This window comes from Chelonia mydas, chromosome 10 (assembly GCF_015237465.2).
Source record: "Chelonia mydas isolate rCheMyd1 chromosome 10, rCheMyd1.pri.v2, whole genome shotgun sequence".
Classification (NCBI taxonomy): Eukaryota; Metazoa; Chordata; order Testudines; family Cheloniidae; genus Chelonia; species Chelonia mydas.
This window is the reverse complement of record NC_051250.2, coordinates 25,652,735-25,675,447: the sequence shown is the minus strand read 5'-3', so window position 1 is coordinate 25,675,447 and position 22,713 is coordinate 25,652,735. Positions and strand designations below refer to the sequence as shown.

General features: G+C 40.3%; 1 protein-coding gene across 8 annotated transcripts; it reads left to right on the top strand.

The window, feature by feature from the left end:
* The first annotated feature begins 3,832 nt into the window (after window positions 1–3,832).
* Window positions 3,833–21,147, top strand: METTL22 (methyltransferase 22, Kin17 lysine). 8 transcript variants are annotated; one of them, XM_037910601.2, is made up of 12 exons: window positions 3,974–4,087; window positions 6,258–6,285; window positions 7,282–7,430; window positions 7,958–8,329; window positions 9,820–9,860; window positions 9,946–10,090; window positions 11,182–11,253; window positions 11,996–12,049; window positions 16,140–16,220; window positions 17,779–17,881; window positions 18,391–18,559; window positions 20,189–21,147. In XM_037910601.2, exons 3-12 carry the CDS (start codon window positions 7,298–7,300, stop codon window positions 20,222–20,224), a joined length of 1,206 nt encoding a protein of 401 aa, XP_037766529.1. In that variant the 5' UTR covers window positions 3,974–4,087; window positions 6,258–6,285; window positions 7,282–7,297; the 3' UTR covers window positions 20,225–21,147. The 8 variants fall into 8 exon arrangements, with proteins under 8 accessions (XP_043379575.1, XP_037766531.1, XP_037766526.1 ...); XM_043523638.1 differs by lacking the exon at window positions 3,974–4,087 and adding an exon at window positions 4,425–4,893; XM_043523640.1 differs by lacking the exons at window positions 3,974–4,087; window positions 6,258–6,285 and adding an exon at window positions 3,833–3,890.
* The last annotated feature ends 1,566 nt before the right edge of the window (window positions 21,148–22,713 follow it).

The window sequence follows — 22,713 nt, the reverse complement described above, 5'->3', positions numbered from 1 at the left end:
GCCCACCGCAGGGCACCCCCAGCTCAGACAGCTGTTCCCTCTCACTCCCCCCAGCCCAGCCTTGGAGTACCCCCCACCACAGACACCCACAACCCCTATCCCCAGAGCCCAGCTGCGGGACAACCCCCAGCCCAAACACCCGCACACCCTAACACCCAGAGCCTAGCTGAAGGATTCCCTCCCAGCCCAGACACCCTGCACCCACTACCCCACAGAGCCCAGCAGTGGGGCTTCCCCCCAGCCCATGTTTTATAAACAGAGGGCTTCACTCTTCAGCAAGGCTGTCTGTTAGGCACCTCACATACATATTCATTTATAAAAATTAAATTGTAGAATAAATTCAGTAATGAAGTTATGGCACATTAATTCCACATGAACTATAATACTGTTATTTAGCAGCATGTGATTGATACACAGCTTGGGGGGGTGGAAACAAGTGAGGGGTGAGGAAGAAATGAGATGTAAGAAAAGAAATCAGCAGTTTGTGGATGAGAGGTTTTATCAATTAAAACTAAAAACTGTTTGAATTCTCATCATGCTTCTGCTTGCATCCCTGACAGTAATGTACAGTACCTGCAGAGAGAGAGAGAGAGAGAGAGAGCTCAGTAGAGAAAAATTGTGAATTGAGTTACACAATGAAAATGTCAGCTAGGTATAGGACAAGCTATCATTTTCGTTTTGAACCCATTTGACCTATGACTGCTTCTGGGAATTCTATGAGAGGCTGCAGCAGCTTAGTTAGGAATCAGTCTCTCAGAAACTATGGATGAAAGGCTCTGAAATGTAAGCATTAAGTATGGCTTCTATTTTCCTAGCTCCAGATTTGGCAGACACACAGTCTGGTCTTTTCACATCCACTAAATAGGATTAATTTCTATAAAAGTTCTGCCTAATTTTAAAATCACTGGAAGTGCCATTCTGCAATAGCTGTCCCCTGAAATGTCATTAGCATTCTCTACTCTCCCTCTGCAGGGGACTTAGGCCAACATCAAGTGGCTGGGCCCCATCATCCATGCCCTACCTCTTCCATTCATGGCTTACCTTGACCCCAAAGCCTTGCTGGGCAGAGGCACAGAAAGCTACTGTGGAATCCTGCACCACAAAAAGAGTCCCCGTATGCAGAGCCTCTCCAGAGCTGGACCTCTGCACAATGCAACTCCGGTTCCTTGGAGACCCCTTTGCCACCCACAAGATTTGGCCTACAGTGCTCACTGGGTAAATAACATGCAGAGGCCTGATAATTTCATTCTTCCTCAGACTCCCTGAGACAGCAATTCCAAAACTAATTAATTGTTATATCATATAATTTGCACTTTGATTTAAAAACTTCTTTGGGTAAAGTAATAGTATTTAACTTTTTAGATAGTGACATTTACTGATGCAGTTTTTCTGTTGTTTTTCTCCATTGTGAATTGATAAGATTTCATGATGAACATGACCTGCTTTGCTTCTGTGAACGGTTTTAGCACTTTGCAGCAGCAGGGACTATGCTAGCATAGAGAGGCTCCAGTAATAACTTAGGTGGCTGCATATCACCCCAAAAGTCAAAATAATATTCTGGTCTTTTCATGAGAGCCAGATGAAAGGAAGAAAAAATCTTCAAAGCACTTTTCTCTGATGCTGACCCAAAATAATTTATAACAGTAACTACAATAATGGATGTGAAAGGCTGGATATTTCTCTCCCCTTACAACTGTACATTGTGGACCTTAAGAGTGCCACAGCCTAAAGTTCCTAATAATTCATAGGCGCTGACTCCATGGTTGCTCCATGACTGGAGCACCTACAGGAAAAAAATGGCAGGTGCTGAGCCCCTACCAGCAGTCAACCCCCATTTCGTCCCCAGCACCTTTTGCCCCCCAGCAGCCCCGCCAATCATTACCTCCCCCTCCCACCAGGCTGGGACAGGAGGTTGGGATGCAGGAGGGGGTGAGGGCTCTGGGTGTAGGCTGTGGGGTGGGGCCAGGGATGAGGGGTTGGGGTGTAGGAGGGGGCTCTGGTCTGGGGCTGAGGGGTTAGGAGTGCAGAAGGGGGTGAAGGCTCTGGCTGGGGGTGTGGGCTCTGGGCTGGAGCTGGGGACGAGGGGTTTGAGGTGTACGAGAGGGCTCAGGGCTAGGGCAGGGGGTTGGGGTGTGGGAGGGGGTGTGGGGTGCAGGCTCCGGGAGGGATTTTGGCTGCAGAAGGGGGATCAGGGCTGGGGAAGGGGGTTGGGGTACAGGCTCAGGGAGGGAGTTAGGGTGCAGGAGGACTTTCAACGGCTCAGTCAGCAGGCATTTCCGGTCGATAACCAGATGCCTGGCAACCCTATAAGGTATAAGGGATTCTCAAGGACCAGTTACAGGCACAGCTGTCAAAATCAGGTCAAAGTTAAGTCTGCTATAAATGACAGTTCTTTGACCTGATTTTCCTGCTATTGGATGTATGTAATTCCAAGGACCTTCATGGGGCCTTGTGATGGGGTACAAAAACCTCACACTGTCTGAACAGATTAAAAGGCAATACTTGGCCTATGTAGCCCCCACCTCTGGGCTTGCAGAACATGCTGTGACTGGAGGAGCTGGTTAAAATGCAACTCAGAAGCCAAGGTGAAGGGTGGTGGACAGCCTACAAGAGAAAGGAGCCATTCTTCTGACTGATTTCCTGCAGGTTGAGCCTGAGAGAGGAGAGCAGGTAAGGCCCACAGGTGGTGCCTTCTTTAAATACTGCTTTCTTTGAGAACCAGCTGGTCATGCAGGGCCTTGCACCTTTGGACTTTTTCTTTCTTTCTTTCTTTTTGGATGAGAGACTGGACTGTAAGGGTTATACCCCAAACTGAAGGGACCTCATGATAGCCCAGGGAGATTAATTTGGACTTCCTGTGGGGACAACTGTGCCTGTGTTGCTTCCCACAGGGCCCTGGGGTGGGACACAATGGAGAGGAAGGGCCCAGGCCCCCCTGTGACACCCTAAAAGGGGAAAGGCCCAGATGTGGATGGAAAGTTGAAGATTCCTGGCTTAAGTTCAGGCACAAATATTGTTACTGCCCTGACAAAGGGGCAAAGAGCTGCAAGCTGGATGCATTAATTACTAGGCTGCCTCATCCTCTGAGCCCCTATCACTCTTGTAGGAAACTAATAAGGGCTTGTCTACACACTGGGGCAATGTGCACTACAGGTGTGTGATTGTGAAAGCACACTATCCTGTGGTGCATTAATTGGTCCATGTGGATGTTGCTGGTGTGCAATAAAGGTTCCTTAGTGCACTTTAATGTACTAGCATTTCAAACTCTACATTACAGTGCATGGGGAAATCTTTAGTATGCACCAGCAGGTATTCAATAAGCGAACCGTGGGCTGAATCTGGAGTGCCAGACACGTTTGTTCAGAGCCTGAAAGCGCTTTATATTGCTTTTTATTATTATTTTCTCTGGAGTCTGAACCTTGACTATACCCTGACCGAGAAATTTGGACCTTGACAAAAAATAATTGACCACCCCTGGTCTACACAAACTGATGCGTAACAGGTTAGTGTGCCTTAGCAATCACACCGCTGTAGCCCGCGTTGCCACACTATGGAGACAATCCCCCGCTGTGTCTCCAAAGGGTTTTAGGGAACATCCTGTGTCAGCACCAGTTCATCGGATACGAAGCGCTAGCAGGGACGGTGCAAGCCCCCCAGCGGCCGCCAGCCCGTTCGAGACGCGGGGCGCTGGAGCTGACTCCCCTTGGTGCCCACGCGCAGGTGGGGAGGCTGCAGGAACTGCTGGGCAGCCCGGGGGGAGGCGAAGTACCCAGGGAGCTGCCCAAAGCTGGGGCAGGGGCGGGTTAAAAGCCAGGCCTCGGGCCACTGAGCCAGACTCCTTACAGGTGCGAATCCAGCCTAGCCCCGCCCCTTACCCAGGGGGCCCTTGGGTAGGTGGTCGGACAGCAGCAGCATCCGGGTCCCTGCTGCCCCGCTTTGTTCCCCCTCTGGCTCTCAACAGGCCACGCCCCCGATCAGGCCCCTCCCTCTCCCCACCGCCTGAGCGGGACGCAGGGTGATGGCGTCATGGGGGAGCTGGGGCTGCCCCATGGCGGCGGAGGCGGCCGCCTTAGCTCTGCCGCGGGAGGTGAGCGCTGGGCCGGGCTCCCCCAGGCCTTGGTCCCTCCCCGCCAGCTCCGGTCCCGTAACGCCGGGGCTGGGCCGCACGGGCTAAGCCGCGGGCCGCTGGGCCTCTTTCCCACAAGCGTCCATGCCTGGAACCCCGGGCTCCCGGCGGTGGCCGCGCCCCAGTGCCCGGGGAGACCGCCGGGGCTGGGACCGCCGGGCCTGGGGAGCTGCCGCAGCCATGGCGGGCGGTGCAGGGGGGGCTGGGAACGGGGGCGGATTGTCTGTCGCACCCCGGGCGCCGCTGTCCGCGAGAGCCCTGCGTGGCTTTGTTTCTGGCAGGTGTGTGACCCCTGGGCACCCCCCGCCCCGCTCTGCAGGGAAGGGAAACGCAGCCCCCGGAACAAGGAGTTCTCCGCCACCGTGGGCAGCCGGCGTGTTTTGTTTGGGTAGCTCAGAGTGTTTTGGAGAAAGAAGTCAGTTAGCAAACCCCCCTTGTCATCAAGAAGCAACGGGGAGATGAGGCACGAGTCCAGCTTTTCTTTACAGCTTGCCTTTATGGCTTACCACCTACTTCTTTGAAATAGCATCTCGCTTCCTTGCCTGAAATATGGGGAAGCCTGCGGGTGGGGAATGCCCAAAGTACAGCAATTGCGTCCCAAGTTGTGAAGTGTAGCTTGTAGCGGTCCTTTCCCTGTAGGTCTTGTGTTCGCTGGGGAATTTTACACCCCCCTCCAAAATAAAAATTAAGAAATCGTTCTATTTTCATTTTACTACTATATTTGGAAAATAAGGAGTTTTTCTGCTAATGTGAAACAAAATATTTAGTTACTAATTGTGGTCATTTTTATTTGTCTAGTAAGTTTACCAGTGGTAGTAGCTATTCAAACTGAAATATCATTTCATGTTCATTAATTAAACTGTGGTTCATATGGTGCTGTGACTTTTTTTTTTTTTTTTTGGAGTGAGCTAACTATTCCATTTGTTTGTCAGCAAGTCAGTTTCCTTTACAAAGTATAGCCTATGAAATACTTCTCATCTCAAATAAGTGATAAATGTAGACAGGAAAAAGAAACATTTTCTAGTATTCATAAGGATTACACTCTAGTTTGTGTTCTGGGAGAAGATTCAGCACACAGCCTGCGTATTAAAAATCCCAGAATAAGAATGAGTTAAGATGAACATGATACAAATGAAATGGGGTAAAGAGATGTTTAAGAAGAGATTATGTTCTATTTTTGTTCTGTGACAACAAAACAGCTATTATGTTCTCAGAACATTTCTATGCTGTAATACTGACACACTGCTTTTTGGACTGGAAACATTACTCCTAATTTAAAACAAACAGAAAATCAAAATTTATCTCAGTTCCCATGAAGAAAAAGCCTATTCCTTATCAGGAAAGCACATAGAGGGGTTTGGGCCTCATTTTGTGGAGAAGTGCACCAAGCAGCTGAGTTTTCATGAGAAAAGGGAGCATATCTATTATTTGAATTTTAAAGGACCAACCAGTGGTGGTATCCTTAGTGGCCTGTCCCTGTTGTGATACTTTTGTCTCTGAGAAGGAGCCTATATGATGTGTGCTGGACTGGAAAGTTGACTGTTGGCAGCTACACCAAGAGTTATATGCCACCTTGTGTATATCTTGTTTTTAATTTGTCCCAATCTCATGTATCTCGTCAGAAATGCACTGAGAAGGGTAAACAGGATTTTCTGTCACTCCATTTTCCACCTTAGTTATCATCTCCTTCCACTAGAAAGTATAACTCTTACATGTGAAGAGATAGGCAGATTCTTTAAGAGTCACGGGTAGTCTGGGGGCAGTTTACTTGCTTGAGAAGACACATAGAAGCCCAGATTTTATTTGAAATAGCTTGTACTCCTTGCTTTATTGGTTACAAAGACCGAGAGACAAAATACAAGATACTTTTGATCTCTTCTATATTCAACCCAGAGCTTACCGCATTCTTCTAGTTTCTTATTTTCTACTAGGGTCTACACATCAGCTTCCCTAACACCTCTGATAAAAGACCTCATTTCGGAACATTTTTTTTTTAAGTGCATTTTTTCTGATTCAGATACAGTTCTAGGTTAGAATAGACTGTCCACAAAATGTATAAGAAAGGGACCAAAAGTTTCCATTTTCAAAAAGAGAAACCAAACAGCTGATGTTTGTGTCTGTCTATCCACAGGATCACAGATAAGGTTCAAAATTATCATGTAAGTTACAGAGATTTTTAAATGTTGAAAAACATTTCCACAGTGAGGGGTTATTTTCTATTAATGTATGTTTGCGCCTCTGTAGAGGGAGCATGGTTTAGCCCTCGACATTAGTGCTCCTAAGCATGTGTGGAGGAATGACTAGAAAGAATGTAACTAATATTTTAAAAAGCTCTTTGCCCTCTAATTCTGAAGCTGTAGGGCGGAAAATCAGATTTGTCAATGCCTATGTTCACTGCAAGATGTTGCAATACTGATGTTGCCAAGAGTTGGGGTTTACTTTGCTTTTGTAATGAAACATTTAGACACACTGGCCACAGCTTGCAACAATGACTGGTGATTTTGGGTGCCGAAAATGAAATGCATTAAAGTTGCCAGACTTTTTGAAAGTGCTGAGCACCCACCATCTAAAAATCAGGCCTTTTAAAGCTGTCTCAAGCTGGCCACCAAAAGCCATTAGTCGCTTTGAAAACTTTGAGCTGTGTATGTATGTACCAAAGTAAAGACCTGTTTGATGTGGTTTCAGAATGTGGTACAATTTTTTTTTACACAGCTTCCCTTTCCAAATGGTTTGGTGCGAGATTTGTGCCAGTCAGCCTGGAAAACCCGGGGTTGTGTATTGACAGCACATTGAAGCCTCGGTTTTGTAGTGGACAGCATGAGATGTCAGCAACTTTACTGAATGCATAAACGATATAATCTGTAGTTTTTTTCTTATAAGGAATGATATGGCAACTTTTAAAACTACCAGACTATAACTCAAAGCTATATTTATATTTATTGTTTTTACAGTGGACATTCTGCTTTACTTTTTTTTTAAATATCTTATTGGAGAGTGATGTACTAAGTTTGCATGATTCTGACTTGCCTGAGATCTTCACCATAACTGTCTTATGAAGTTATTCCAATGAGCAAACATTTTAAATAAAATGTATTGAGAAGAGAAGCATCTCCTGTTGTGACAGCATTTCACAAGGTGCTGTCATCTTGTTGTAGATGTCCCTAGCATACTATGGTAGATGTGGCAAAGAAAGAGACAATGGATGACATCACATTTAGAAGCAACACTGTACTTTCTGATGTTCATCTACACACCCCAAGCAAAAGACATCTCATGGTGCGATTGAATACCGTTGGACAGCCAGGTAATGTACAATCAGATAGTGCTTAGAGTTTCACCATTGGTAAAATGGGGATAATAATATCGACCTCCTTTGTAAAGTGCTTTGTGATCTACAGATGAAAAACTCAATATAAGAGCTCAGTATTTATTTATTTATCTTATCTTATCTTAAATTTACCTATTTATTTGTAACCATGAAACCTGGTTTCAAGGATTAAATTAAATTCTTAATTGGTCATTAAAAATTTGCCTTAAGACAGAAATGTCAGCGCTAATTGTATTTAGTTATAAAATATTTTAAGAGTTGTTAATGTTTACAGAGTAACATATTTCACTGTAATTATAGTGCCAATTTTTCCAGCTACAGAGAACTGTCTCATAATCTGGTTTAGCTCTCATGTAAACTAAGTGATTTATCAAAAAATACTGTTATGTTTATTTTGATATTTTATACAGAAATAAATTTAGAAAATGCAAGTTTCATATCGATTCTGTCTTTAATCTTTCATTGTTTGTCTTTGACGTCCTTTTTTTCTGTTTTTGTGTTAGTATTTCTATCACAATTCCAGCTCCTTTTGAACAAAAATAATTGGGAGTCTGAGAGAAAAAATGAAAAAGAACTTACAACAGAAAATATGGGACACCAAACCAGAGTTGGGAAGGAATTGTGTGACAAAGGTAGTAATGATCTAGATTTTCTCAACAAAAATGGAAGAGAAGCAAATAATTTTAAAGGGATAGAAGCTCTGCTGGATGATGATGGGGATTTGGAAGTGGTCAGAAGACCTCAATATGTGTCTGATCCAGACGTGGAGGATCTTTCAAGGGACAAAGTATATCCCATAATTCTGACTAAAGGAGGAGAAGATATTTTTGAAGATGCAAAGCAGGAAAGTACCTGCAATAATATTATTAAAATAGGTAAGCAAAGCTATAGGCTGATACACAGACATTAATCACTTACTTTTGTTCATACAAAAGAAAACATGGGCTATATAATACAGCAGTAGCAGTTATTTTATGCCAAATGAACAGGTGCTGCCAACTTGATTTGCTTTTACTTTGGTACTTAGTTGAGTAGTAACACTTTGTTACCTCGATATGAAATTTTCTTTTTGAAAATTAAATTGCCCATCAACCAGGTGTCATGTAACTCAGGTAGTTCCTGACTCTCTGCACCCATCAAGGCTCTGAAGTATAGCTATTATGGCCTTTAGTTGTTGCAGAATATAAACTCAAGCTTCAGATTTGGAATCTTTTCATTTGCTTGAAAAACAGACACTTTCTTCTCTTTTTAAGTGTAGTTTTTATGGCTAATCTGGTTCAAATGGGTTCTCTTCTTTTTTTAATTTATAATAAATCCTAAAGTATGGGGGGACACATTGTAAACATGTTGATGTATACGACAGTTTGTATTGTCAGTTAACCTTTTCTGGTATTTATCAGTAGTGCAAGAAGAATGTGATCTACTTATATTTGACTCTTCCATGTTTTAGCTACTAAAGCAAAATGTTTAGGTGTGTAGTTCTTTACATAGTATGATTATTCGTTCAGGACTAAGAGCTCTGTGTAAGATGGAAAGCTTGTCTCTCACCGACAGAAGTTGGTCCAATCAATGATGTTTACCTCACCTTCCTTGTCTCTCTAATATCCTGAGACCGACATTGCTACAATAACAGTGCTTCTGTTACTCTATTTAAAACTCCTTCATAAGGAAGGGGATTGATTATACAGAGAATCAGAATTTGTCCGATGGTTTCCAGGGATCCAAAATTCCAGAAAGCTTTTTCTGCTGAATTATACCAGTTTAAGATGTTACTGAACAAAAGCTGCTGACATTTGGCTCTTCAGTGGCATATGTGATCTTAGTCCATTTGTTGGAGGATAGTTGTCCACCTCTCAAACCACTATTATAGCTGGCACTACAATAGCATACTTTTTAGTAGTCTCAGAGTCCACAACAAAATATCTCTCATCCATAGAGTTTGTCTTTTTCAAGTCAGGATTGAGGCAGGTTGATAAATTACAAAATAAGCTTATGCTACCGCTGCCTGTAGTCCACCTGTTATCTGGTTAAATGGAAGATCTGTGATAAATGTTCTAACATAAAAACAGCCACTTATAAATACCTGTTCATTGTTATGTTACTGTAAACAGTTCCTTGCTTATGTTCAGAGACTGCATGTATAGTGTTAAGCACCCTACTTTTTACTGTGTTTTATGTGTGAGTCTAAAAACACAAATTTTAAAAATGTAACTTAAAAAGAATATGATCCCAGACAGTAAAGATAGTGTCCTTTGACATTAAGTTTAACAACATTTTTTTAAATGAACAAGTTACATAAATAAGAGTCATAGCTAAAGATTTTTTTTAAAGTACTTGTTTCATTTTTTTGCTTTCATTTTACCAGAGCATACAATGGCAACACCGTTGGAAGATGTTGGAAAACAAGTATGTATCTTCTTCACAGTATCCTGCACTTCGTGAACTGTTCATCAGAGCCTTAACTTTCTATGCCTTCTGCTCTCTCCTGAAGGTCTGGCGAGGAGCCTTTCTTCTTGCAGATTATATCTTGTTCAAACAGGACATGTTCAGATGTTGCACAGTACTAGAGCTTGGAGGAGGAACTGGAATTACAAGCATTGTCATGGCAATGGTTGCGAAGACTGTGTACTGCACAGGTACTTTGATGCAATTATTTTTAATTAAACACTAACATGAAAAAAGTCTAATTGTGTAGAAGCACAGGAAATTTGAATGAAGCATCTCTTATTTCTGCTGGGTTTTTTCCGTTTAGTCCTTTTTTCTTTTTTTCTGATTATACATATTGACACCAAGTAACAGGTTCTTGATTTCTTGATTAATATCGTGCACAGAATTTCTCAGTAGATGACACACACAAGAAGTGGTGCCTTACAAGTGTGAAATGGAATTAGGATCTTCATTTTAGGGAATGTTACATTTTTACATTGAATTTAAATAGAACATGACTGGGTAGCAGCTACATTTCTCATAAGGAAGCTAGCTGTGTACAACAGAAAGTCCTGATTATTTAGCTTGTCTCTAATGTACAGCATTTTGGAAAGTTAGCTTCTGTATATTTTGTTTTATTTGAGCAGCTTGCATAGTGTCTCAAACTTGATTGATACAGGCAAATGAAGAACCAGTTCTATGGCTATTTTTGTATTCCTTTGCAGATCTTATTTTATTGACAGATATACCATTGAAATTTCAGCTGCACGTTGGAGATAACCTTGTCAGTCAATTAGGTATTAGCTTAGCTTTTGCTAAAACTACAGTTTTAAAACAAACAAAAAGTCTGAAAAAGACAATACTAAGAACAACTAACATTGTGGATCCTGCCTAAATTTGTTTTCCGAAGAAATGAATCTGTCTTTGATTGTAACACTCTAGAAAACTGTTGTTTTTACAAAAATGATTGCTCTTATGAACAGAGAGAGCCTTTCAACTCTAGGTCTCCTGTTCAGATACATCCTAAGTATTTAACTGCTAGTTGTCTGTGTGAAAATGTTTGGCAGTCTAAGTTCACCTCTTCATGAAGAAGTGTCCAGATCATGACATTTGCTCATCACTGCTGGCCTTAATATTGTGCTTTGTTATTGGCAGTGTCAGCAGAGAGCACAGGAACTATGAATAGGCCCTGGAGATTGAGCTATCCTCTCATCCCAAGAAGGAGTCTATCACGTAGGTCAGGGCTTCAGCACATTCCGAATGTAATATTGTTTTCAGTACAATTATCAATTATTTCCAGATGTTGGTGAAGATCTTCTGGCTATGTGTGAGCAAAATGTAACATTAAACAAGCATCTTACTGAGCCAGCAGGTAAGAACCATTTGTTATTTCTCAATTGCAAGTTTGTGCCTTTGTCAGTAGAACTGTTCCTAGAATATACAGTGGCGGCCATATAGGTTGATGTCACTATCCAAATGTTTACAAATAATGAAACTTTTTATCATAATTGAAAATATGTCTCATAGAAACAAAGACATGAAAACTCTATATAGGGTCCACATTGCGGTTGCTGCTCTTCTGAGCACAGCGCAGGACTCTTTCACGGCACTGTTCTCTTCCAGTCAGATACAGGCAACCATGGTTGCTACACAAAGCTATTGTGTAATACGGAATCCTTCAAGAGTCACCTGGAATAATTGGGAGTCGTGGAAGTCTTCGGGCCAAAGTCAGCAGTGGTGTAAATTGAGTGTCAATGGTGAAGTGGTGTAATAGTTTCTCATTGGAATGTATAAAACAAATGTTAAAGGGTTGGAAGGGAGCTATCTTGCAGGTAAAATAGCTAACAGGAGAGCATAAGGTAAAGCAGGCTCCCTCTTCTGCACTTCTCCCATCGTTTCCTTCTGCATGTGTAACTATCTGATTTGGCTGAATGCCAAATCAGTTCATGTCAATTTTTTTTCACTTTTTCCACCATTTTTCCACTTACAGCACCACTTCACTGCTGATTTTTGGCCCATGATCTCCACTAAGTTACCATCTGAAGGGTGGATGCAGTTAATTTGCCCATCAGCTGTAGGTTTTTTATGATGTTTTTGTGTGTGTGTATGTACAGGAGGTGAAGTTAAGGTAAAAGAGCTGGACTGGCTGAAAGATGAGTTCTGTACTGGTAAGTAGTTGCGATGCATTTAGTTCAAACTGTTTTCCATGATAGTTTTGAAATAGTTAAACGTACTAAACTGCAACTAACAATTCTTCAGTTACATCAGGTTCTAGTAAAAATCACTTTTTAATAAGTCGGAATGGCCCCTTCTGACATTAGTGATCATTTCCAAGAGCAGGAGTATTGAGTTACAAAAGTCTGCATTAAACCAATAAGTGTCACAGTTCAGTGGTTAATTGCACATCTTCTCCCTCCATGGTCTCCTTAAAGGTGCCCCCTTAGGTCTCAGGCCTCCAGTCATCAGTTCTCTATGGGCAGGGACTCGCATCCCTCCAGACTGGGGTGGGCACACTTGCAGTCTTATTGCAATTTACTGTGCTTATCCCAGCGATTCTGACCTTAGTCTTATTCCTGCCATTCTGCTATCTCCCAGGGGCTATGAGAGTGACCACCCAGCTTTAAGAGTATAGTACATTTATTTAGGACAAAAGCATTACATGAAAAAACATACAAACCAGTATATTTTACAGTCATGCTAAGCCTACCACGTGGAGACACTGGTAGGTTTCCAGTCCTTCAAACTCTTCCAACAGTGTTTTGACCTCCTGGTTATAGTCTCATATGAGTTCAAGGATCAAATGAGGGACCCTGAGTCAGTTCAGGTTGCCCCTTGTTACCAAAACCCCATTCTTTCCCTACAGTGCCTCAGTGTCAGAACCAGTATGTGATGGGGCGGGATCTGAGTTACTACAGAAAATTCTTTTCTGGGTATCTAGCTGGTGAATCTTGCCCATATGCTCAGGGTTTAGCTGATCACCATATTTGGGGTCGGGAAGGAATTTTCCTCCAGAGCAGATTGGAAGAGGCCCTGGAGGTTTTTCACCTTCCTCTGTAGCATGGGGCACGGGTCACTTGCTGGAGGATTCTCTGCTCCTTGAAGTCTTTAAACCACGATTTGAGGACTTAAGTAGCTCAGACATGAGTGAGAGGTTTTTCGCAGGAGTGGGTGGGTAAGATTCTGTGGCCTGCGTTGTGCAGGAGGTCGGACTAGATGATCATAATGGTCCCTTCTGAGCTTAATATTTATGAATCTATGTGCAATACCCTCCGGGGGGGTGGTACTTCTCTGGAGTTGCTTATCTGTCCTAGAATCTGCAGAATTTATCCCTCATAGATTGTAGTTCCTCCCTGCATGGAGCCAGAATGCAGTCCCTAGCTCCCAAAGATCTATGCCATACTTAGAGATGCCAAAGTCGATGAATATTCCATGGGACTATAGTGTCTGGCATTCCTCACTATAGTAGTCTTTTGAAGTTTTCATGCTTCCAAGATCTTAGATGTGTCACATTTTGATCTTATCTTAATGTTGTTGTGAAGTGTGTGTAAGCATACATAATGGACGTCATGCACATACACTAATGCCCAATCTGTTGACCGGCTGGCTGCAAAACACATCTATTCTTCCAAACCTTTGGGAAGGGAAGGGAGGTGGGGTGGTTAGAACAATTAAAGTAGTTCTGTGATAGGATGCATGCAGTTTTTTGTGAGGTTTTTGACGGGGGGAGGATTGGGGGTTTTTTAGCTGAACTTGTGATACTTTAAATATTTGGCAAGGGCACATGTAGCTGGGGATCGTTCTTTTTGTTCTGAATAAATGAAAATCAGTACAGCTAATTTGGGGGCAATGAATATCAGTATCAATAAAAGGGACCTCTATTTTTCTTGGGTTAAAATTGTAGGTTCTTTACAATGAAGTTGTCATCACTGACTTGTACAAGCAGCTGTATGCAACAGACTACTACACTTTCTTTGGACCCTGTCTCAATGTAATCATTCAAGCAGCAGTAATGGGATTTAATGCCTTCAGAAAAAGTAGTGCTTCTCTTTTACGATTAAAAAAGCCCCATTCATGCAGATGGAGTGTTGAGAGAAGAAAAAATTTCTATTCTGGTTTTGGACTTTACAGGCTGACTCCTAACTTTATTGAATATGTAGTAGCAATGTTGCCTCTTGGATAGTGTCTTTGGACATTTAAAAATCCACTCTATCAGTATTCCAATACCTAAAATGCATAGCTGAAATTAAGTAGGAATTTTGATCAAAACTCACATTTATTTATGTTTTGTTTTTTCTTTGTTGTGATATTTCTTTTAATCGTTTGAGAATCAAATATTCAGATCTGCCTATGTGGTGGTAAGGGATGCAGCAAGACTTTATACTCATATAAGCAAAACTTTGCACCCCAGGCAACCGATTCTGAGAAGAATCAATCATAATAGAGAAAGGAAAGCAGAGCACTTCATTGGAGTGGGGTTTGGAGCTCCTGAAGGGGATAAGAGTTTCATGTAAACAAACTCATCAGTACCCAACCCCAAGGAGCCTTCTGTGAATTCTCATCCACTCCTTTCTCCACATTGTAGCTTTTACTGCTGCCCTAGTAACAGTTGTGGGAGATAGATTATTGTGGGTTGGAGGCAGTGGAATGTTCATTCGATAGGCCAGATGCCTTTTGCATTGACCATGCCAGAACTACTAACCGTAATATGTAAAGTATCACTTAAATCAGATTCTGTACCAAATGACTGGAGGATAGCTAATATGACGCCAATTTTTTTAAAAGGCTCTAGAGATGATCCTGTCAATTACAGGCTAGTAAACCTAACTTCAGAACCAGGCAAATTGTTTAAAACAATAGGAATCACCAGAATTATCAGACACATAAATAAACATAATTTGTTAGGGAAGAGTCAACATGGCTTTTGTAAAGAGAAATAGTGCCTCACCAATATATTAGAATTCTTAGAGGGGGTCAACAAGCTTGTGGACAAGTGGGTTCCAGTTGATATAGTGTACTTGGACTTTCAGAAAACCTTTGACAGGGTCCCTTATCAAAGGCTCTTAAGCAAAGTAAGCAGTCATTGGATAAGGGGGAAGGTCTTCTCATAGATCAGTATCTGGTTAAAAGATTGGAAACAAAGGGTAGGAATAAATGGTCAGTTTTCAGAATGGAGATAAGTAAATAGTAGTGTCCCTCAGGGGTCTGCACTGGGACTAGTGCTGTTCAATATATGCATAAATGATCTAGAAAAAGGGGTGAACAGTGACATGGCAAAGTTTGCAGATGATACAAAACTACTCAAGATAGTTAAGTCCAAAGCAGAATGTGAAGAGTTACAAAATCTCAAAAACCTGAGTGACTGGGCAGCAAAATGCAGATGAAATTCAGTGTTGATAAATAAAAAGTAATACATATTGGAAAACATAATCCCAACTATACATACAAAATGATGGGTTCTAATTAGCTATTACCACTCAAGAAAGAGATCTGAGTCAATGTGCAGCGGCAATCAAAAAAGCTAACAGTATTAGGAACGGGATAGACAATACGACAGTAAATATCATAATCCTTCTATATAAATCCATGGTACTCCCACACCTTGAGTACTGCGTGCAGTGCTGATTGCCCGTCTCGAAAAAGTATATTAGAAATGTAAAAGGTACAGAGAAGGGCAACAAAAATGAAGGGTATGGAACAGTTTGTCTATGAGGAGAGATTAAAAAAACAGACTTTTCATCTTGGAAAGGAGATGACTGGGGTGTGTGTGGGGGGGATATGATAGAAGTCTATAAAATCATGAATGATGTGGAGAAAGTGAATAGGGAAGTGTTACTTACATCTTCACATAACGCAAGAACCAGGGGTCACCTATTGAAATTAATAGGCAACAGGTTTAAAACAAAAAGAAGTACTACTTCAGACAATGCACAGTCAACCTGTGGAACTCATTGCCGGGGATGTTGTGAAGGCCAAAAGTATAACTGGGTTTAGAAAAGAATTATATCAGTTCATGGAGGAATGGTCCATCGGGTGACTATTAGCCAAGACGGTCAGGGATGCAACCCCATGCTCTGGGTGTCTCTAAGCCTGACTGCTGGATGCTGGGACTGGACAGTGGGATGGATCGCTCGATGATTGCCCTGTTCTGTTCATTCCCTCTGAAGCATCTGGCATTGGCCACTGTTGGAAGACAGGCTACTGGGCTAGATGGACCATTGGTCTGACCCAATATGGCAATTTGTATGTTCTTTGTTATAGACCCTGAAGCTCCCTACAGTTGGTCTGAAGCAGAGATTGCTGATTTGCATGACCACACCACGGTGATACTAGCAGCTGATGGTAAGAGAATGTAACCGAAGCCAGGGAACTTGATGAAAGTGACATATGAATGTGCAAGTGTCAAGTATTTAATCTTGAATAGGATAACTCAGGGTTTGTTTTTTTTTAAAAGTAGACCAGATCCTCAGCTGATGTAAAGTTTAATTGACTTCAGCAGAGTTACGATAGTCTTCACTATCTGAAGTTTCTTGCTGTCTTTCTTCAAAAATTATAGGTTATAATTAGAAATTGGAAACCTTTTTGAAACAGCCTATTCTTTCATTTGTGATGGTAAACTTGGTAACAAAATCTGAATAAACTGTTTAACGGGAGCAGCAACTTGAAACTTAGTAAATTTTTTAAAACAGTTGCAAGTAGTTTCTTGAACTACATCTGCCCAGAGTCTCCCTGCCAACTTGTGTGGTTTTATATTTTCCTGTTTTCTTACATGTTTTTCTCTGTCCTGTTGCTGAGTGAAAGACTCATACAAATAACAGAACAAGCAAACAGACTGACTTCACTATATAGGAGAAACTGTGAAATATTGGCAATGAAGTAAATAGACTGATGGGACCTGTTTCTCTGATGTTTGAGTTATAATTGTCATAGGTGTTACTTCTAACAATACTGGGTAAAAAAAGTTTCAGGCAGTGTTGTGATTGTGTAGATATTCTTTTACCACATACGAAATTTTAACTTCTCTGAAGCAAATTTGTTGTAAACTGAGCACAGTTCATACAGTCAGTAGTGAAGTTACCACACCTTATCTCTCAGAAAATGAAAATTATCTAGATGGTATTTTTTGAACTCTGTACCCTTCACTGTAGACCTTGGAAAAAACAAGAGAATTTTTTTTCCTCGAAAACCATGCCCTTTACTCTTTTTATGTAATTTGATCACACTTTCAGCCTTTCGTTTGTATCCTAAAGTGGTGATCATTTTCTAGTGTAGCTGTTCTGCAGTATGTTTCTTAGTAAGTAGTGCCTGAATTTGTTGAACTCAGTTGTTTGTATAAGTCCTGCCTAGTGTCTTTAGACAGTCAGATCAGGAGGCAACATTTCTTATACATCATATGATTATGTTGCTGATGATGTAACCAGTCGCTGGATGCCTTTTTTGGCATACTATATCTTTTCACTTTAAGGAACTTGATGGGCCTGATTCTCTTCTCACACAAGTTTAACTTTGAGTTCAGTGGAACCACTACCACTGAACAGTGTGAGACATAAGGCCTCATGATTTATATCTCCTCCTTCCTTTAAGACATACAGTAAGGTATTTCTTGGTCGGGAGAGAGCCTGTTTATAGATAATGCAAGTTGCCAGATTAATGATTTGCATTGATATTTGAGAAACCAGCGAAGGCTTGACAAAAAGCAGCTGTGATTAATATAGCAGAGTCAGTTGTTGCCATTAAAAGCTCTTCCTACTTTCTCCTACACTACTGTCTGGATTTGTCCTAAAGATTGTTCATTAGAAATAATCTGCATAAGTAAGGATGATTGTTTTGTGTTTAAAATCATGTACGACTAAAACAGTCAAACGTTCATCGCTATGTTAATGTTTCTTTTGTATTTTAGTTTTTTATGAAGATGACTTAACAGATGCTTTATTCAAAACACTGTACAAAATCACCCACAACTTGAAAAACTCTTGCACAATTTACTTATCAATAGAAAAGAGGTAAGTGCCACCTTGACCTTCCTTAAGATCTTTGTTTTTGCTTCAGATCTTTTGATTCTCATTAACTGATCAGACATTTCAATGAATATTCAGTGCACAGTATGTTCTTTAGCCTCCAAGCGTTCTAAGGTTCTGAACCTACAAAAGTCATGAGAAAGAGTTATGATTCTCTCTCATTGTTCTCGCTATGTATCATGTCATGCTATCCTTGGGTAGAGTTATGCAAATATAGCTAAACGAGAAAAAGGCCTAAAATTGGTGGGAAGGGAGGGTAGTTTCTTCCTTTGAGACAGAAATATTATCCAGAACTTATCAGTATTCTGATCTTAATTAAGATAACACACTTTCTATGAAAAGAACATGGTCATTATTGTTTGACATCAATAAAAAGAATTTATATTGGATTTTCTCTCTGCTGCTATATTTGGGGAAGTTGACTATCTATTTAAGATACAAGGGACAGGGACAATGTTTTGAGATATCACTTTAAATGGATACTTTCTTGCCAGGCTGAACTTCACCTTAAGACATATGGACATTACATGTGAAGCTTACAATCATTTTCGAAATACTTTGAATGATCTGGAAAACTTACAAGATAGCAAAATGAAATATACTTCTGAGCCCATTAAGCTTGCTTTCTGCCAATTTCTTGTTTATGAACGGATTGAGCAACTGGTGAGTGTTGTTTATCACACTAAATGTAATGTGTTAAGAGAATTACTTCAAAAAGTTTTCAGTTCAGTCAATATAGTGAGTAAAAACACAAAACAATTCACCATTTTATTTACGTTCATAAAGAAGCTATTTGTTGTCCAAGAAATTACCTTTATATTTACATTTTTTATGCTGGGTTATGTCACAGCATATTAAGGTTTTATCAATTACATACCGTGGCAAAGCTTATGTTGATAAGCTTTATTTTACCTTTGAGTAAATTAATATAATCCGCATCATAAACATGGTCACTAGAGCAACAGAAAACATGATTTTCAGAGTAACTACAAAACAGAACTAAAATATTAATTTATTTGCTAGTAAATGTCTAAAATAGTGCCATGGTATGTTTCTCTATGTAAGAAAAGTTCCTTTCCACGTTTCGAGTAAAAAAAACCTTTGCTACTTAGTGTACTGAAAAAGAGATCATATCAAATTATTCAGAAATTTTAATAATCTTAAAAATTACCAGATGCAGTAATTTTTAAATGGTTTCCTTATTTACTTATTTTACCAGAGGGCTCTGTTTTCCCAACTGTATATGATTTCAGTAATACCTAAAGTCACGTAGAGAATGTAACTGTTTGTACCATTTTAGACGTTAGTGGTGATTATCTGCTGTTGCAGAAGAAATAAGTAACCTTGAACTAGATTTTTAATCTCTTGGAGGTTCATAAAGATTGAAACTCATTTGGTCAAATATTCTGTGTTTTCTTTTAAAACATCTGTCTGTAATAGGACCTGATTTGGACGGAACCCTAGTTTCATAGTTAATTTTCTTTTTTTATTCAGCTTTGATGTGTACAATGACCGAAGCCATAAGAAATAACATACTGTTTTTGTGTTATGTATTTTCTAGGTCTCATATGCTCGCTTCATAAATGTTTTTTGCCAAAGATTGTATTATGATCGTGTTGGTCTTTAGTGCTCTGTATGTAATAAAACCATAATGTACTGTTTCCGTTCTACTTGAAACTATAAGTGAAATCTCTAATCACAATTTAAAATATGTTGGTGATAGAGGACTGCTTATAAATTACACTTGTGACCAAGACAGTCTTCTTTCTAATGTTCCATTTAGCAAACACACATCTGCTACTGTTCATTCTCCAGAAATAGAGACACTTTTCAATGTCTCCTGTTCCTCACGTTTTTGTAGTAAAATATATTGAGTGCATGTATATATTCAGTTACACCCTTGAAGGCTGTATGAGGAACCATTTGCAGAACCAAGCAAAAAAACACAGAACAAGTTATCAGCCAAAACATACCTTCTGCAGACCCCAGAATTTGTGAAATTATTGTAATGACATTTAATTTATGGCAATGTTAATTATTTAGAATACTGAATTCCCTTGCTAACTTCAGGAATAGGTAGATTCAACTTCTCTTGCTGTAGCTAAAAGGTACAAAGCTCCAAGAATAATAGCTAAATTAAATTAGTCTTCAAAGATACTTCTTGCCTTATGCATGCTGCAAGCAAATTTATGTGACGGGTGGGTGTTGAAACTAATTTAATATTCCTTAATAATTATCATGTTATAGTGGCCTGAGTGCATTCTAAAAATACACTTTTTTCCCTTTACACAGGAGCTGTGGAAGATCATTGCTGAACCACTTATGTGACCTCTTTCACATAAGACAGCTGAAGACCTTGAGGCAGAAAATTAATGCTGTTCTACAAATAAAACAATGTAGAGTTTTTTCCAGAAGATGTGCTCCCAATGGAACCATAAGCCAAGATTTTGATGCAGATTTGCCTTAAACTAATTAAATATATCTTGTAGTACTAAAAGGATGATTTCTTTATCGTTTTTAATGATGCTGTTTTTAAATTGCTCCTCATAGTACAGATCTGAAAACTACTCAACTACTTCTGGCAACTTTGTGATGGATCCACAGATACTGGCTCTCTAACAGTCGTGATAAGGTGTCTTTACTCCTGGGACCAGTAATTTTTTTTCTATGACTTTGTCCCTGTACACTAATAACCACCCATCCAACCTCTTTCCATGTTACAGAAGTGTCAATCTCATACACTTACATTTATATCTAATAATCAGTAAACTCAGTCAGAGCCAGATTCTACTTCCATACCATGTTAGTATTCTAGACACTTGTGGAGTGATCTGCAAAAGGCCCAGCTGCTTTTCACCAGGTGGTTGCTCTGAGTTGAGGAAACAATCTATTTTTAAAACTTCGGAATGAACTACGAAAATGGAGGACTACCTTTTCGCCTACCTTGACCTTTCTAGTGTAGAGGCCAGGATTTCAACTGACGCACAGAGTTCAGCTTTCAGGTTTTGTATGCCTCCCTCTAGAGCAATTCTGCTCTCATCTTATGCTGTTCAATCCCTGCTCAGCTGAGGGTGGCATGAATTGTCCACCCTCTTTCAGTCCATGGAATTCTAGCCTCACAACATTCCTGTGGGTGGGTGAGATTTTGGGAGGAGAAGGAAATTAGTGCCATGGAGCCTCTTTTGCATTGCTCACTCACATATATTCTTGGACCTCTTGGCTATAAAAATAAAAGTAGCGTTTGTTGATCACGGCTGTCCTGGTTAATAAACACAAACCCCACGATATATGTTCTATATTTCTGAAATAATTTTCTTTTTTTTTTCTTTTTTTTTGGTGGTGCTGGTGGTCCATCATGGTCACCCATTTTCTCCACACCTGCAGTCATGGGAACTCTTCCTCCTGCTGAAGAGCTCTAGACTTCTTTCTTTAGAGTTGTTTTCAGTGGGTTAAAGTGCAGCATGATGCTCCCTGTCTCTGAATATGCTGGTTCCGTAGTTCTTCCAGCCCAGAGAGCTGTGATCTTTCATGTTGTAATGTATTGCGCTTTATACTAGATTGCCAAACAAGGCCTCTAGTAGTAGTTTTTAAAAGAGGTTTTATGCTTGATTTGGTTAATTTTTTAGGGCAGTAATTATTGATTTTTCTCTTTACATGCATGAGGATATTCTACGTGGTGATCTTAGTTGGGTTAAAATAGTTTTGTGGGAGGGTTTTGTTGGGGGTTTTTTTGTTTGTTTTTTGTTTTGATTAGAGGCACTTTAGACAACACAGTTGATCCATTAACCATATGGTTAATATATCCTTGGCTAGATTTCTCTAGCACATCAGTCTGTCAAACCCTTAGTTAACTATCTTAAAACACTTGGATATTATTTTGTAATGATGATCTTAGCCTAGGTATAGTTCATTATACCAGATAGATGCATTGATAAGAGAAGCTACATATTGTATCTTGGGTAGTATGTGATCAGGCTGACTTAGTTCCATTGGGACTTATGTGTTGTTTAATGAATATAGAAAGATGAGATTAGCTTTGTTTTTCTAGATAGTATCATCTTGTGTCATAATCTTCAGTGTTTTTTAGTCTGGCATTTTATTCATAACATACAAGTTTTCTTTAACCATATGAGTTAAGTACTGACTAGCATCTTTAATTTTGAACTTTGCTTTTCTGTATGTCGTTGGGGTTAGTGAACTTTTTACAGCTTTTAAATAACAAAGTTGTGGCTCTGAAGCAGATGGATTGCACACCTTGAAAAGAGGTGGGAGCATGTAAAGGCTATAATGAATGTCAAAAATGCTTCTGTAAACAGGGATTTCTTTAGTATTGTTTAACTTCAAATACAACGATAAAAACCATATTTTAATTCAGGGTTCCCAAGTTGCTGTCCATGGGATACTGCTGGTTTGCAGAGCATGTACTGGTGATCCAATAGAATTGATGGTTCATGTAGTCCTGGCTGCTGATTCTTGTTTCTTCAAATATCCAGGCTCTTCATTGCAAAGAAGAGTCTAGTAGCCAGTAAAAATAGGTGGAAATAACGAGGCAACTTAGCTGCTTCCACTAGGGGCACTGCTACATGAACAAGTAGAGGAAACAGGATCATGGGGCAGAGTGGAGCTGCCAGTTGCAAAGGAATGTCCAGGAAGAGGGATAGAGTGAGTTGGTCAGCAGAGGGACGGGAGCTAAGGCTCCAATCCAGCAAACCTATTAAACTAGCAAGTAGTCCAATTGATTTCATTGGGACTACTCAGGTGCTTAAAATTAAACATCGGCTTAGATGCTCTGTTGGATTTAGGGTCCAAGTGACAGA